Below are 12,113 nucleotides of genomic sequence, written 5' to 3'. Positions count from 1 at the left end.
AATTCCGTGAATTTTGGGAGATTTTTTTCCAAATTAAGACGTTTTGCCACAAAGTCCAACATTTGATTTACTTCAAACCGATTTGCCAACCGTTTAATAATCAAACATAAAATAGAAAGATTCAGGCTGCCTGGTTTGCTGGAAGATAATGGATGGTTCCGGATCATAACCAAATATTTTGCAATCCGGTTCAAGAATTCTTTTCAGCCTCAACAATTGTCTGTAGTCGATTTGTCGGTAGGCCTCTATGAGAGCCAGCTTGCGGTTTTCGATCCTTTTATCCCGGGGACCAGAACGCGCGTGAGCATCGAGTAATGTTTTTGAGAAAGTGGAATATGGAATGTAAGCCCGAGAATCGTCTGAATAAGGAAACGGAATTTCGCGGCTCAAAAGACCACGGATCTGCATTTTCTTCCACACTCGACGTAAGGCTTCTGTGAATGTCATGCATTTTGTGACCGCCAACCTCATCGCGTAGACGTTATCTGCCGCATCGGTTAAAGCGTCGATTTCGCTCTCTCTGGCAAAATCTGAGAAATGGATGAGAGAATCTACACCAAGTTTTTCCAGAATGTATATAGTGTCGTTTTTGAATGACTCAAGCTTCCCAATGATATCGTACTGAATCTGGCAAGGTCGACAATGATCGTAACTCGGTGTGAAATGGCCGTTTCTGAATCGATTATGTTCTTCCGAATCTATGAAGTAATCAATAAACTCCGGAAACGTGACGTCGTGGCCACACTTGATACTGTGGTTAGACGGAAGTGAACGAAAGTAACGAACAATATAGGTGCCTGTGTATTTCCAGTAGAACGAATTGGGCGAGAAAAGCTTGTCGACATATCCCGACAAGAGGCGAGCGTACGGTTCTCTCACGAACAAGAATTTGGTATATTTCTGTAAAAGAACGTGAACTATATCGAAAGAAACCTTTCTCAGAGTATTGAAATTGAAATGCGCTTCCATACCCCGAATAACAAACGGGTTACTAGCATTCCGTATGCCGATAAGAATTTGCATAGTTCGCTTCCAAAATGTTGAGCCAGTTTTCTCAATGGCGCAGTATATAATTTTGTGTTTCGAATCAATGTGCATTCGGCCTTTGATATTAGCTTCCGTGTTGTTACCAATGAATACATTTTCGTTCCCGTTACAGACTTCTTGCAGTCGTCTGCGCCGTTCTTCGAATATTGAATCTTGCTTGGAGAATTTCGCAGACGTTTTTGCATAAGAATCCACCTGATAAAAAAAAAAAGAGAAAGAAAGGAAGAGGTAAAATACGTAGATAAAAAGGCAGATAAAGACTGACCAAGAGGCACACACACACACACACAACACATTTTCTCTGTCTGTCTGTCTGTCTCTCTCTCACACACACATACTACTACTACTACTATGGCAATCCCTCAAGGTCGAGGATGATGGTCTTCGCGCAAATTTATTGGTGAGTCCGCAGGTGACTGATAAGACCAATTCTTGCTCGAAAAGATCGGCCACAGTGCGGACATCTAGTGCCGGAAGGGAGAGTCGCACGTGGTTGTTGTTGGCGCTCCTTCCGTCGTCGTCTTTTCTCCTCCAGCTCTGCAGACCTTTTCGACTCGAAATTCGCCGTTCCCTCACACATACAAAACGTACAAAACGACTGATTCTATTATATACGAAACTTACTTTGGAATGCATCACGTGTTGTGGTCCACGTCGTTGCCATGGTTTGAATTTCTCATGTGTTGCTAAAAGAAAGGAAAAAAAAAAATGAAATGAAAATTGAATAAGAAAAGTAAATTATTTCGTTTTTGTGATCTTTTCGGTTTGAACGGCAGTTTTTTCTAGCGGTGTCATGAAATTGTCACCCATAATTATGATCCTAGTATCGATCTATTGCATTTCAATCTGTTTTAGGGTTAGGGTTAGGGGTGGGGAGAAGGGTATATTGTTTTCTTCGCCCCAGCATGGCCACAGCTCATAAGCTGAAACTAGAATCAATCAATCAATCAATCAATCAATGTAAATAAACCCAATCTGTTTCTTAAACGAGGGACATATTCATACGGAACAGAATGTTTTTTTACCTCAATAGACATCATTGATTGGTTGAAATTGCAGAAATTGAAGAAAAAACAACAACAACAAATATCTTACAAACTATAGAATTTTCTCAATAAAGCCAAGAGAAAAAGATGTTTTATAAACACATTCTACCAGAATACGAAGTTTAAAAGTGTTTAGTTACGTGGAAATTATTAAAAAAAACTGCCGGTCAAACCGAAAAGATCCCGTTTTTGGAGTTGGTTTGCAAGATTATTTATATGAGTTCGTGTGTTGAAGCATATTCGGAAAATTTGACCGGTGAATGTATTAAATTATGAGGCACAAAAAGAAAATGACTCTCCCCAGACACAAAAGTAAATTAGATACAAATATTGATGAATGAGCATCTTTTATCTTTTATCTTTTATTTGTTTCAGGCATTAGACTGCGCCCATGTTGGAGCACCGCCTTAAAGAAATTTTGAATCAAATGAAACGACCCCAGTACTTTTGTTTTCGAAAGCCTACTCCTTCTTCTATTGCTTTCTTTTGCCTAACTGGTAAGTTACAGCGGGTCGTAAACACACCAACACCGGTTGTCAAATGGAGGTGGGTGACAAACAAAGACACAAAGACACCCTCTCTCATACACACATACGACAAGCTTCTTTCAGTTTCCGGATCTTTTCGGTTTGACCGGCAGTTTTTTAAAATAATTTCCACGTAACTAAAAGATTTTAAACTTTGTATACTGGTAGAATGTGTTTATAAAACATCTTTTTCTCTTGGCTTTATTGAGAACATTCTATAGTTTGTAAGATATTTGTTGTTGTTTTCCTTCAATTTCTGCAATTTCAACCAATCATTGACGTATATTGAGGTAAAAAACATTCTGTTCCGTATGAATATGTCCCTCGTTTAAGAGACAGATTGGGTTTATTTACATTTCTGAAGAAAAAAGATACCCTTCCCCCCACCCCTAACTCTAACCCTAACCCTAATTAATCCTAACTAACTCCTAACCCTAAAACAGATTGAAATGCAATAGATCGATACTAGGGTCATAATTATGGGTGACAATTTCATATGACACCGCTAGAAAAAACTGCCGTTCAAACCGAAAAGATCCCCAAAATTTGGTGTTTACATTATATATTTATTTTCATAAATATATTTTGATTTGTTTCTATGTATCCCTTTCAGGATGTAAGGAAGAATGCAATAATTAGGAAGGTAACAAGCTAGCAAGCTAGCTAAATATTTGGAAAGATTAAAAAAGAGGCTGATAGAATGAGAATGGGTGTGTATGAACAAGACAATTTATTAATTGAAAAATAAGAAAGAAAATAGACCACAGTACGTTCTGGCTTCTTATTGTGTGTTGAAGACGTTAATAAAAGACCTGTGTGGAGTTGTCAGACTACTTTTGCAGAAATCCAATTAGAAAAGTCTACTTGTCTAGCAATCTTGGAAGATTTTATCAAAACAGACTTCATAAATCTTTGAATGTCAGTTTTTGATGGGGCCAAACTACCGACCCTAACGTATAGGTCACTTCTATATTGGAAAGGGGCTTCGTTCTTTAAAAAAATTATGTTCGCGGCATTGTTTTAATGGGGCAGTCATCGACCTTGAGAGCAGGAGATGAATTTCCGGTGACCTAGAAAACTGGCAATCGAGTTTCGATACCCTGGTCTGTTGGATGGAAGTTGTAATAAGACTCGCAGACTTTCTTTTTTCTCTTTATGTCACAGTCTGAATATTATTAAAACAAAATGCTTTCTTTCTTTTTATTTTATCGATGTGAGATCTCTCTGTAGTTCAATGGAGAGTCAGAGAATTTCAGCCGATGATGCAAAGATAAAAACTGCTGGGACATGGAGAATGAAATAACGTCAGTGATCATTGGAGTATAAAGTTCATGATCAAGGGAATGGAAAAGTTCACCAACTGTATCCGGGGTAAGATCAATATTTATGCAGTCCAGAAGATCGCGCTAAATAGATCAACTGTGATACTACGGAGCTGTCAATCAAGTGACATCTTCCCTTTGGTGTATCAGCCCCATAGTTTAAACCCGGTTATGCAGGATATAAAACAGGGTCAATAATAAGTTCTAAGATAGGAACAAGACCTGAATGTTTTTACAAGAGGGAGAACAGTCAGTTAAATCAACTCCAGGTTTTGGTTGATAACTGTTTTTTTCCTGCCCCGACAAGGATGAAAGGTGGGAATTTGAACTGAACACGGAAAAGGGGGTTGATAAACTTTCGTCTGACCGTTCACACGAAGTCAAGGGAGTTGTTCACGCATTGATAACTATCTTAAACTACAAATTTGTCAGTTTCTACACTTCTGTCAAGCACAGCTTGATGAAATGAATAAGATCTGTGGTTTCATACAGACCCCTTAAATTATTAAGGGGAGCCAATGAGGGAAACCTTTACGTGGTCTCTAGACTTGCTAGAAGGGATAAACAAATCACTTTCAGCCTGGTACTTATTCTATCGGTTCTCTTTTGCTGAACCGCTACTCTGTGGACAGTTTAATATTTTAAGGTCGAAACTCCATTGTCAATGTTGCACTCTCAACTACTCTGCAGTCTCCTGTCTACATATCGTGTAAAGGAGAGTAGTGTGTGTGTGTGTTTGTGTGTGTGTGTGTGTGAGAGAGAGAGAGAGAGAGATAGATAGAGAGAGAGAGAGAGAAGAGAGAGAGAGTACGATAATTATTAAGGAAGAGACAGTGATATACAGAGAGATACAGATGGAGGTATATGTAGTAAGAGATAGGCAGAAACGTTAGCACACCTGGCAAAATGCCTAGCGGTATGTCGCCTCTCTTTACGTTCTGAGTTCAAATTCCGCCGAGGTCGACTTTGCCTTTCACCCTTTCGGAGTCGATAAATTAAGTACCAGTTACGCACTGGGGTCGATGTAATCGACTTAATACCTATGTCTGTCCTTGTTTGTCCCCTCTGTGTTTAGCCCCTTGTGGGTAGTAAAAAAATAGGTATTTCGTCCGTCTTCACGTTCTGAGTTTAAATTCCGCCGAGGTCGATTTTGCCTTTCATCCTTTCGGGGTCGATTAAATAAGTACCAGTTGTGTACTGGGGTCGATCTAATCGACTGGCCCCCCGCCCCAAAAATGTCGGGCCTTGTACCTAGAGTAGAAAAAGTTAGATACAAGTAGATAGAGAAGGAAGGGAATGAGAAAATAGAGAATGGAGAGAAAGAGAAAATAATGTAGTAACAATATTAGCTTTAATACTTGGTATCTTTTAGTGACCAACCGGAAGTATTAATACGTTGGACAACCTGATTTACATGTTGTTGTTGGTGTTGTTGTTGTTGCAACTAACTGGAGAATTCTGGTACAAGACATTGTAAAGATGATGAGAATGGTATACACCTCATATACACACACGTACTCAATCACACAAACATACATACATGTATGCATTCGTACGTACGTACATATATACATACAGGCATACATACATACACACGAACATACATACATAAATACATACATACATACATACATACATACACACACACGTACACAGACATACGTAAATACATACATACATACATACACGTACATACATACACACATACGTACATATATATTCACACATGCATATATGCATACATGCATACACATACATGTACATCCATCCATACATATATATACACATATATCCTAAAACATACATACATACATACATACATACATACATACAGGCATACATACAGGCATACATACACACAAACACGTACATGCATACATACATACGTACATATATATTCACACATGCATATATGCAAATACATATAAATGTACATACATTCATACATATATATACACACATATCCTCATACATGCAAGAATACAAACATCAAAAAACACTTCTGTATATATACACACGGATACATACATACATACATACATACATACATACATGCATACACACATGTATACGTGTACACATGTATACATACACATGCATATATATACATGCATACATAGTACATACATATGCACATGCATACATACATGCATACATACATACACACGCACATACATACATACATACATACATACATACACACGCACATACATACATACATACGTACATACATACATACATACATACATACATACATACATACATACATACACACGCACATACATACATACATACATACATACATACATACATACATACGTACATACATACATACATACGTACATACATACATACATACATACGTACATACATACATACATACATACATACATACGTACATACATACATACATACGTACATACATACATACGTACATACATACATACATACGTACATACATACATACATACATACATGCATACATACATACATACATACATACATACATACACACGCACATACATACATACATACATACATACACACGCACATACATACATACATACATACATACATACATACATACATACACACGCACATACATTCGTACATACATATATACACACCTACTTACCTACCTACATACCTTCCTATCTACCTACACGCACATATACATGCATACGTACATACAGACACACGTACAAACATATATTGTTACAAAATATTGATACAAGATGTAGAACAGGTGGTGCGTACATAACTCCTACATGCATACATGTACACACTCATATATGGAAAATACAGATACAAGACATCGTAGAGGTGTGAAGGGTACATACACATATGTATACATACAGGTGTGGGGTGTGGTAAGTAGCATGCTTACCAGCCACATGGTTCCGGGTTCAGTCCCACTGCATATCACCTCGGGCAAGTGTCTTCTACTATAGCCTCGGGTCGACCAATGCCTTGTGAGTGGATTTGGTCGACGGAAACTGAGAAAAGCCCGTCGTATATATGTTTATATGTGTGTGTATATGTTTGTGTGTCTGTTTGTCCCTCCCACACAGCTTCACAACCGATGGTGGTGTGTTTACGTCCCCGTAACTTAGCGGTTCGGCAAAAGAGACCGATAGAATAAGTACTAGGCTTACAAAGAATAAGTCCTGGGATCGATTTGCTCGACTAAAGGCGGTGCTCCAGCATGGCCGCAGTCAAATGCCTGAAACAAGTGAAAGAGTAAAAGAGAAGGAATGGACAAAGTTATCCTTAGGCCGGAGACATGACTCGAATGCTGGCAATGGAGTGAACCCTGCTAAAGTAACCCCCTTAGGTCGAGTGGTGGTGTTAAACAGCGCAACTGATTACATCTACCGTCCCAAACCAAGAACCATAACTCTGGGGCAGTGTTCTACATAGTTTCCGTCAATCACGTATCATTCACAACGCTTTGTTTGACACTAAACAATAGAAGAAAACCCCCACTTAGACAAAGTACCGCCGCGCAGCACCGGTTGAAGCAGAAACATCGTGAACTTTTCATTCACACCCATTCCTGTATATACATATGTATACATACACACAAACACATACATACATACATACATACACACACACACATATATAAATATGCAACTCTCTCTCTCTCTCTCTCTCTCTCTCTCTCTCTATATATATATATATATATATATACACACATATATATATAGATATATTATATATTGTATATATATATATATATCTACACTCACACAAGCACATACATACGGACACGTAGATACATAAATTTGTGTGCATGTTTCTATGTACATATGCATGTATATATGTTTATATATATGCATGTATGTATATATATATATATTATATATATATATATATATAACAAAGGGTAAAATTAATTAATTAAGAAGTAATCAGTAATTTCACCAAGTAGAATTCGGTATGAAAAAGACCATTTCATGGTAAGTGTATATATATATATATGCGTATATATATGTATATATAAATATATATAAATATATATATATGTATATATAAATATACATACATGCATGTACACACACATACATAATACACACACGCGCACACGCACACGCAATACACATACTACACACGTACACTTATTTAAGCTTTCTTCAATGAAAACATGACAACCAATATCCTTGAACAGCACCAAAACACAGTCACAACACGTACATTAAAGAAACGCGCCTACACCATTACGCCTTCTTTACTTCCTACAATAACAACTCACTGATAAAACCTGTCTATAAAGCCATAGTCACAACAGCAGACATTATTGAAACGGTCCGTAAAAGGCTTGCAGTGGATGCTTTTAAAACTACTAGCACAGAAATACAGACAGAACCAGTTCAACATCTCTCTCTAATACATCTGGAAACTCAAAAGTAGAGGAAACCATTACAGCGCCAAAAAATGCGGTGTCCATATAAAAATGATACTACTCGCACAAGTTACATACTGGTGTAACTTATGTACCACCAAGAAGTATCACATTTCGAAAGGCGGTGAGCTGGCAGAATCGTTAGCACGTCGCGCGAAATGCGTAGCAGTATTTCGTCTGCTGATACGTTCTGAGTTCAAATTCCGCCGAGGTCGACTTTGCCTTTTATCCTTACGGGGTCGATAAATTAATTACCAGTTACACACTGGGGTCGATATAATCGACTTAATCCGTTTGTCTGTCCTTGTTTGTCCTCTCTGTGTTTAGCCCCTTGTGGGTAGTAAAGAAATAAGTATCATATTTCGATAGTGACAGACAATATTTAACAGAAGACATTCTTAAAAAAAATACCATAAATCCACAATAAATTAATTTTAATTCAATTTAAAATTAAAACAAGTTTTAAAAGTAATCAATTAGATTTATAGTAATTTCTCCCTAGAGTAGTATTCCTGGGATGCTGGTGGAAGAAATTGCAAAATTCCGACTGGATCAAAAATTGGTACAAAGCAAATATGGCTTTTTTTTTTTGGTAAATTTTTAGAGTAACATCCGCACGATTTTCACTAAGAAAAAAAATCCGATTTTTTTTCCTTAGTGAAAATCATGCAGGTGAAAAGATCAATGGGGGTGAAATTTCCGAGGCTTCCATCTCGCCCCACTCCATTTTTCGGACCCAAAAAGGGTTTGGTAGCATATTAGGAGGTCACAAGAATTTTTTCAACGAAACAAAAAAAAATGTTCAATGATTCCGGGATGAGGTGGGGGTTCCCCTCGCCTCCCCCCTTTCCCGAACATAAATAAGGGATTTGCAGCATATTAGGAGGTCAGGGTACTTGATTCCACCCCAAAAATCCCCCCTTTTTTCTTAGTGAAAATCCATTCACAAGGCTTTGGTCCACCCGAGGCTATAGAAGAAGACACTTGTCCAAGGTGCCACGCAGTGGGACTGAATCCGGAACCATGTGGTTGGTAAGCAAGCTACTTACCACACAGCCACTCCTGCGCATAGGTTAAAAACAAAAAAAAAAATGGTTGCGAATCATTGATTTATATCGTTTTGATAAATGGATTGTATATATTTTTATTTGCATTTTATTTGATTTTCAACTTCAGATTTGGTTTTAGGCGTTTTTTTTTTAAACTTCATGTTTTTATATATGTTCGACGAGACCGACGTAAAGTCGAATATGGATAAATCAACAGACGCAGAGGTTTATTTCTTAAGAAAACAAAACAAAACACACATGCTGGTGTGTTTATGTCCCCCGTCACTTAGCGGTTCGGCAAAAAGAGACCGATAGAATAAGTACTGGGCTTACAAAAAAGAATAAGTCCCGGGGTAGAGTTGCTCGATTAAAGGTAGTGCTCCAGCATGGCCGCAGTCAAATGACTGAAACAAGTAAAAGAGAGTAAAAGAGAGATAAAGAAAAAAAAAAAGGAAGAAACGAAGTATAGTCGAAAAGAGGTAAATCAAAACCACTTGGGTTGAGGTATTCCTGTACAGAAAAATTATGTCAAAATAAAAGTTAAAATAAATATGTTGTTATATTTCGGAATGGTCATTTTTTTTCTTGCTAAAAAAAAAAAAAAAAAAGATCTCGAAATACAACAATTTTATACCAGGAATCTTACGAAACAAATTCATAAACGTTAAAATAAACAATTATCGGAGATTTATACATTGCCGAGCGAGAAAAGTGAGGTGAGTCCGTATACATACATACATACATGCATATATACATGCATACATACATACATACACATACATACATGCATGCTTACATACATACATACATACATACCTACATACATACGTACGTGCGTACATACATACATACATACATACATACATACATACATACTCACATATAAAATTTGCCCTTCCCAACCACATGGTCCCGGGTTCAGTCCCACTGCGTGGCACCTTGGGCAAGTGTCTTCTACTATAGCCTCGGGCCGATCAAAGCCCTGTGAGTAGATATGGTAGGAGGAAACTGAAAGAAGCTCGTCGTACATATATATATATATATATATATGATAGGCGGCGGCGAGCTATACACACACATATTGGAAGGCGGTGAGCTAGCACAAACGTTAGCACGCCGGGCGAAATGCTTTGTGGTATTTCGTGTGTCGTTACGTTCTGAGTTCAAATTCCGCCGAGATCGACTTTGCCTTTCATCCTTTAGGGGTCGATAAATTAAATACCAGTTGCGTACAAGGGTCGATGTAATCGACTGCCCCCCCCCGCCTTTTCCCAAAATTTCGGGCCTTGTGCCTAGAATAGAATATATGCATATGTGTGGTTGGTGTGTGTGTGTGTTTGTCCTCCATCACTGCTTGATAACCGGTGTTGGTGAATTTACGCTCCTAAACTTAGCAGTTCGGCAAAAAATACGATAGAATAAGTAGCAGACTCAAAAAGAAAAAAGGAAAAAAAAGTGCTTGGTTCGATTTGTTCGACTAAACATTTCAAGGTGGGACTCCAGCATGGCCGTAGTCTAAAGACTGAAACAAATAAAAGATAAAAGGCTACATATGTATATATATATATATATATGTATGTATATATGATGTATAGATATATATATATTATATATATATATATATATATATATATAATACATACACCCACACACACACACACACACACACACACACACACACATATATATATATGTATATATAATAGTCGTGTATATGTATACATGCATATATATTGAAAAGGTTGCAAGACGCAAAGAAAATTTAGGAAAATAAAAATAAGAAATAAGTGGAAAGTGTTAAATTGTAAAGTGAGTGTGTTACATTATAAGGCACAAAAAGAAAATGACTCTCCCCAGACACAACAGAATATGCTTCAACACACGAACTCATATAAAGAATCTTGCAAACCAAATCCCAAAACATATATATTTATATACACACATAATTGTCTTACCTTGAATGAGGAATAATATGAAAATAATGAGTGAAAGCACATATAGTAGATTGTTTGCCTGGATTCGTTTAATTAACCAGTTCCTGGTCAAAGCACGAAATTTGAGCATCCTTAAATGCCGTTAAAAAGTCTGCGGAACCGTTCAGGTATGGTCAATTTAGAGGAATTCCAGAACAGAATTTCGTCAGGTATGGTCAGTATAGAAGCTTCATGCTTCTGGAAATGGTCCGGTATGGCACAGTAAGGTGTTCATGTCTATGGAAAAGGAAGGTGAAGTGCGGTCAGAAGAGGAGCTTTATGTGTGTGGAATTGATCAAATGTGGTCAGTAGAGGAGCCGCAGTGATTTTGCTGTTGGGTTAGTCAGTGATGTTTAAATGTCTACGGAAAAGGTTTTTTAATTATTGTGGACTGGACCGCGTCTGCTGCTGCTGCTGGTTGTTGTTGTGAGGGGAAATTTTGACTTGAGAAATATGTACTGTTTGTATGTTGAGTTGTGTGAATGAGTTAGTGTGAGAGTGAGTGAGTGTGTGTGTGTGTGTGCATGAGTGAGTGTGTCTTAGTGAGTGTGCGTGAGTGCGAGTCTAGCGAGCGTGTGAAAGTGCGAGTTTGTGAGTGTGAGCTCGCGTATGAATGAATAAGTCTGTGTGTGTGAATGTGTGCGTGAATGTGTGTGTGTGAGTAAGTGTGTGTGAATGGGTGTGTATGTGGTTGTGAATGAGTGTGTCTTAGTGAGTGTGCGTGAGTGTGCGTGAGTGCGAGTA

General features: G+C 37.8%; 1 protein-coding gene across 1 annotated transcript; it reads right to left on the bottom strand.

Moving 5' to 3' along the window:
* LOC115222033 (carbohydrate sulfotransferase 11-like) lies at window positions 1-11,738 on the bottom strand. Its single transcript, XM_036511232.1, has 3 exons — window positions 11,352-11,738; window positions 1,672-1,733; window positions 1-1,242 (listed from the first exon to the last, which is right to left on the bottom strand). The coding sequence occupies exons 1-3, from the start codon at window positions 11,458-11,460 to the stop codon at window positions 94-96; spliced, it is 1,320 nt and encodes a 439-aa protein (XP_036367125.1). The 5' UTR covers window positions 11,461-11,738; the 3' UTR covers window positions 1-93.
* Between the last annotated feature and the right edge of the window lie 375 nt (window positions 11,739-12,113).

The sequence above is a fragment of the Octopus sinensis genome, linkage group LG19 (genome assembly GCF_006345805.1).
Source record: "Octopus sinensis linkage group LG19, ASM634580v1, whole genome shotgun sequence".
Classification (NCBI taxonomy): domain Eukaryota; kingdom Metazoa; phylum Mollusca; class Cephalopoda; order Octopoda; family Octopodidae; genus Octopus; species Octopus sinensis.
This window is presented reverse-complemented; position numbering and strand designations above follow the sequence as displayed.

What these genes read in the sequence shown, in the direction of transcription:
- LOC115222033 (XM_036511232.1), bottom strand. Translation starts at nt 11,460, where the DNA reads ATGCTCAAATTTCGTGCTTTGACCAGGAACTGGTTAATTAAACGAATC. An exon ending in CATATTATTCCTCATTCAAG is followed by an intron (nt 1,734 to 11,351) that starts GTAAGACAATTA and finishes CCTTTCTTTTAG; the next exon opens with CAACACATGAGAAATTCAAA. An exon ending in AACACGTGATGCATTCCAAA is followed by an intron (nt 1,243 to 1,671) that starts GTAAGTTTCGTA and finishes TTTTTTTATCAG; the next exon opens with GTGGATTCTTATGCAAAAAC.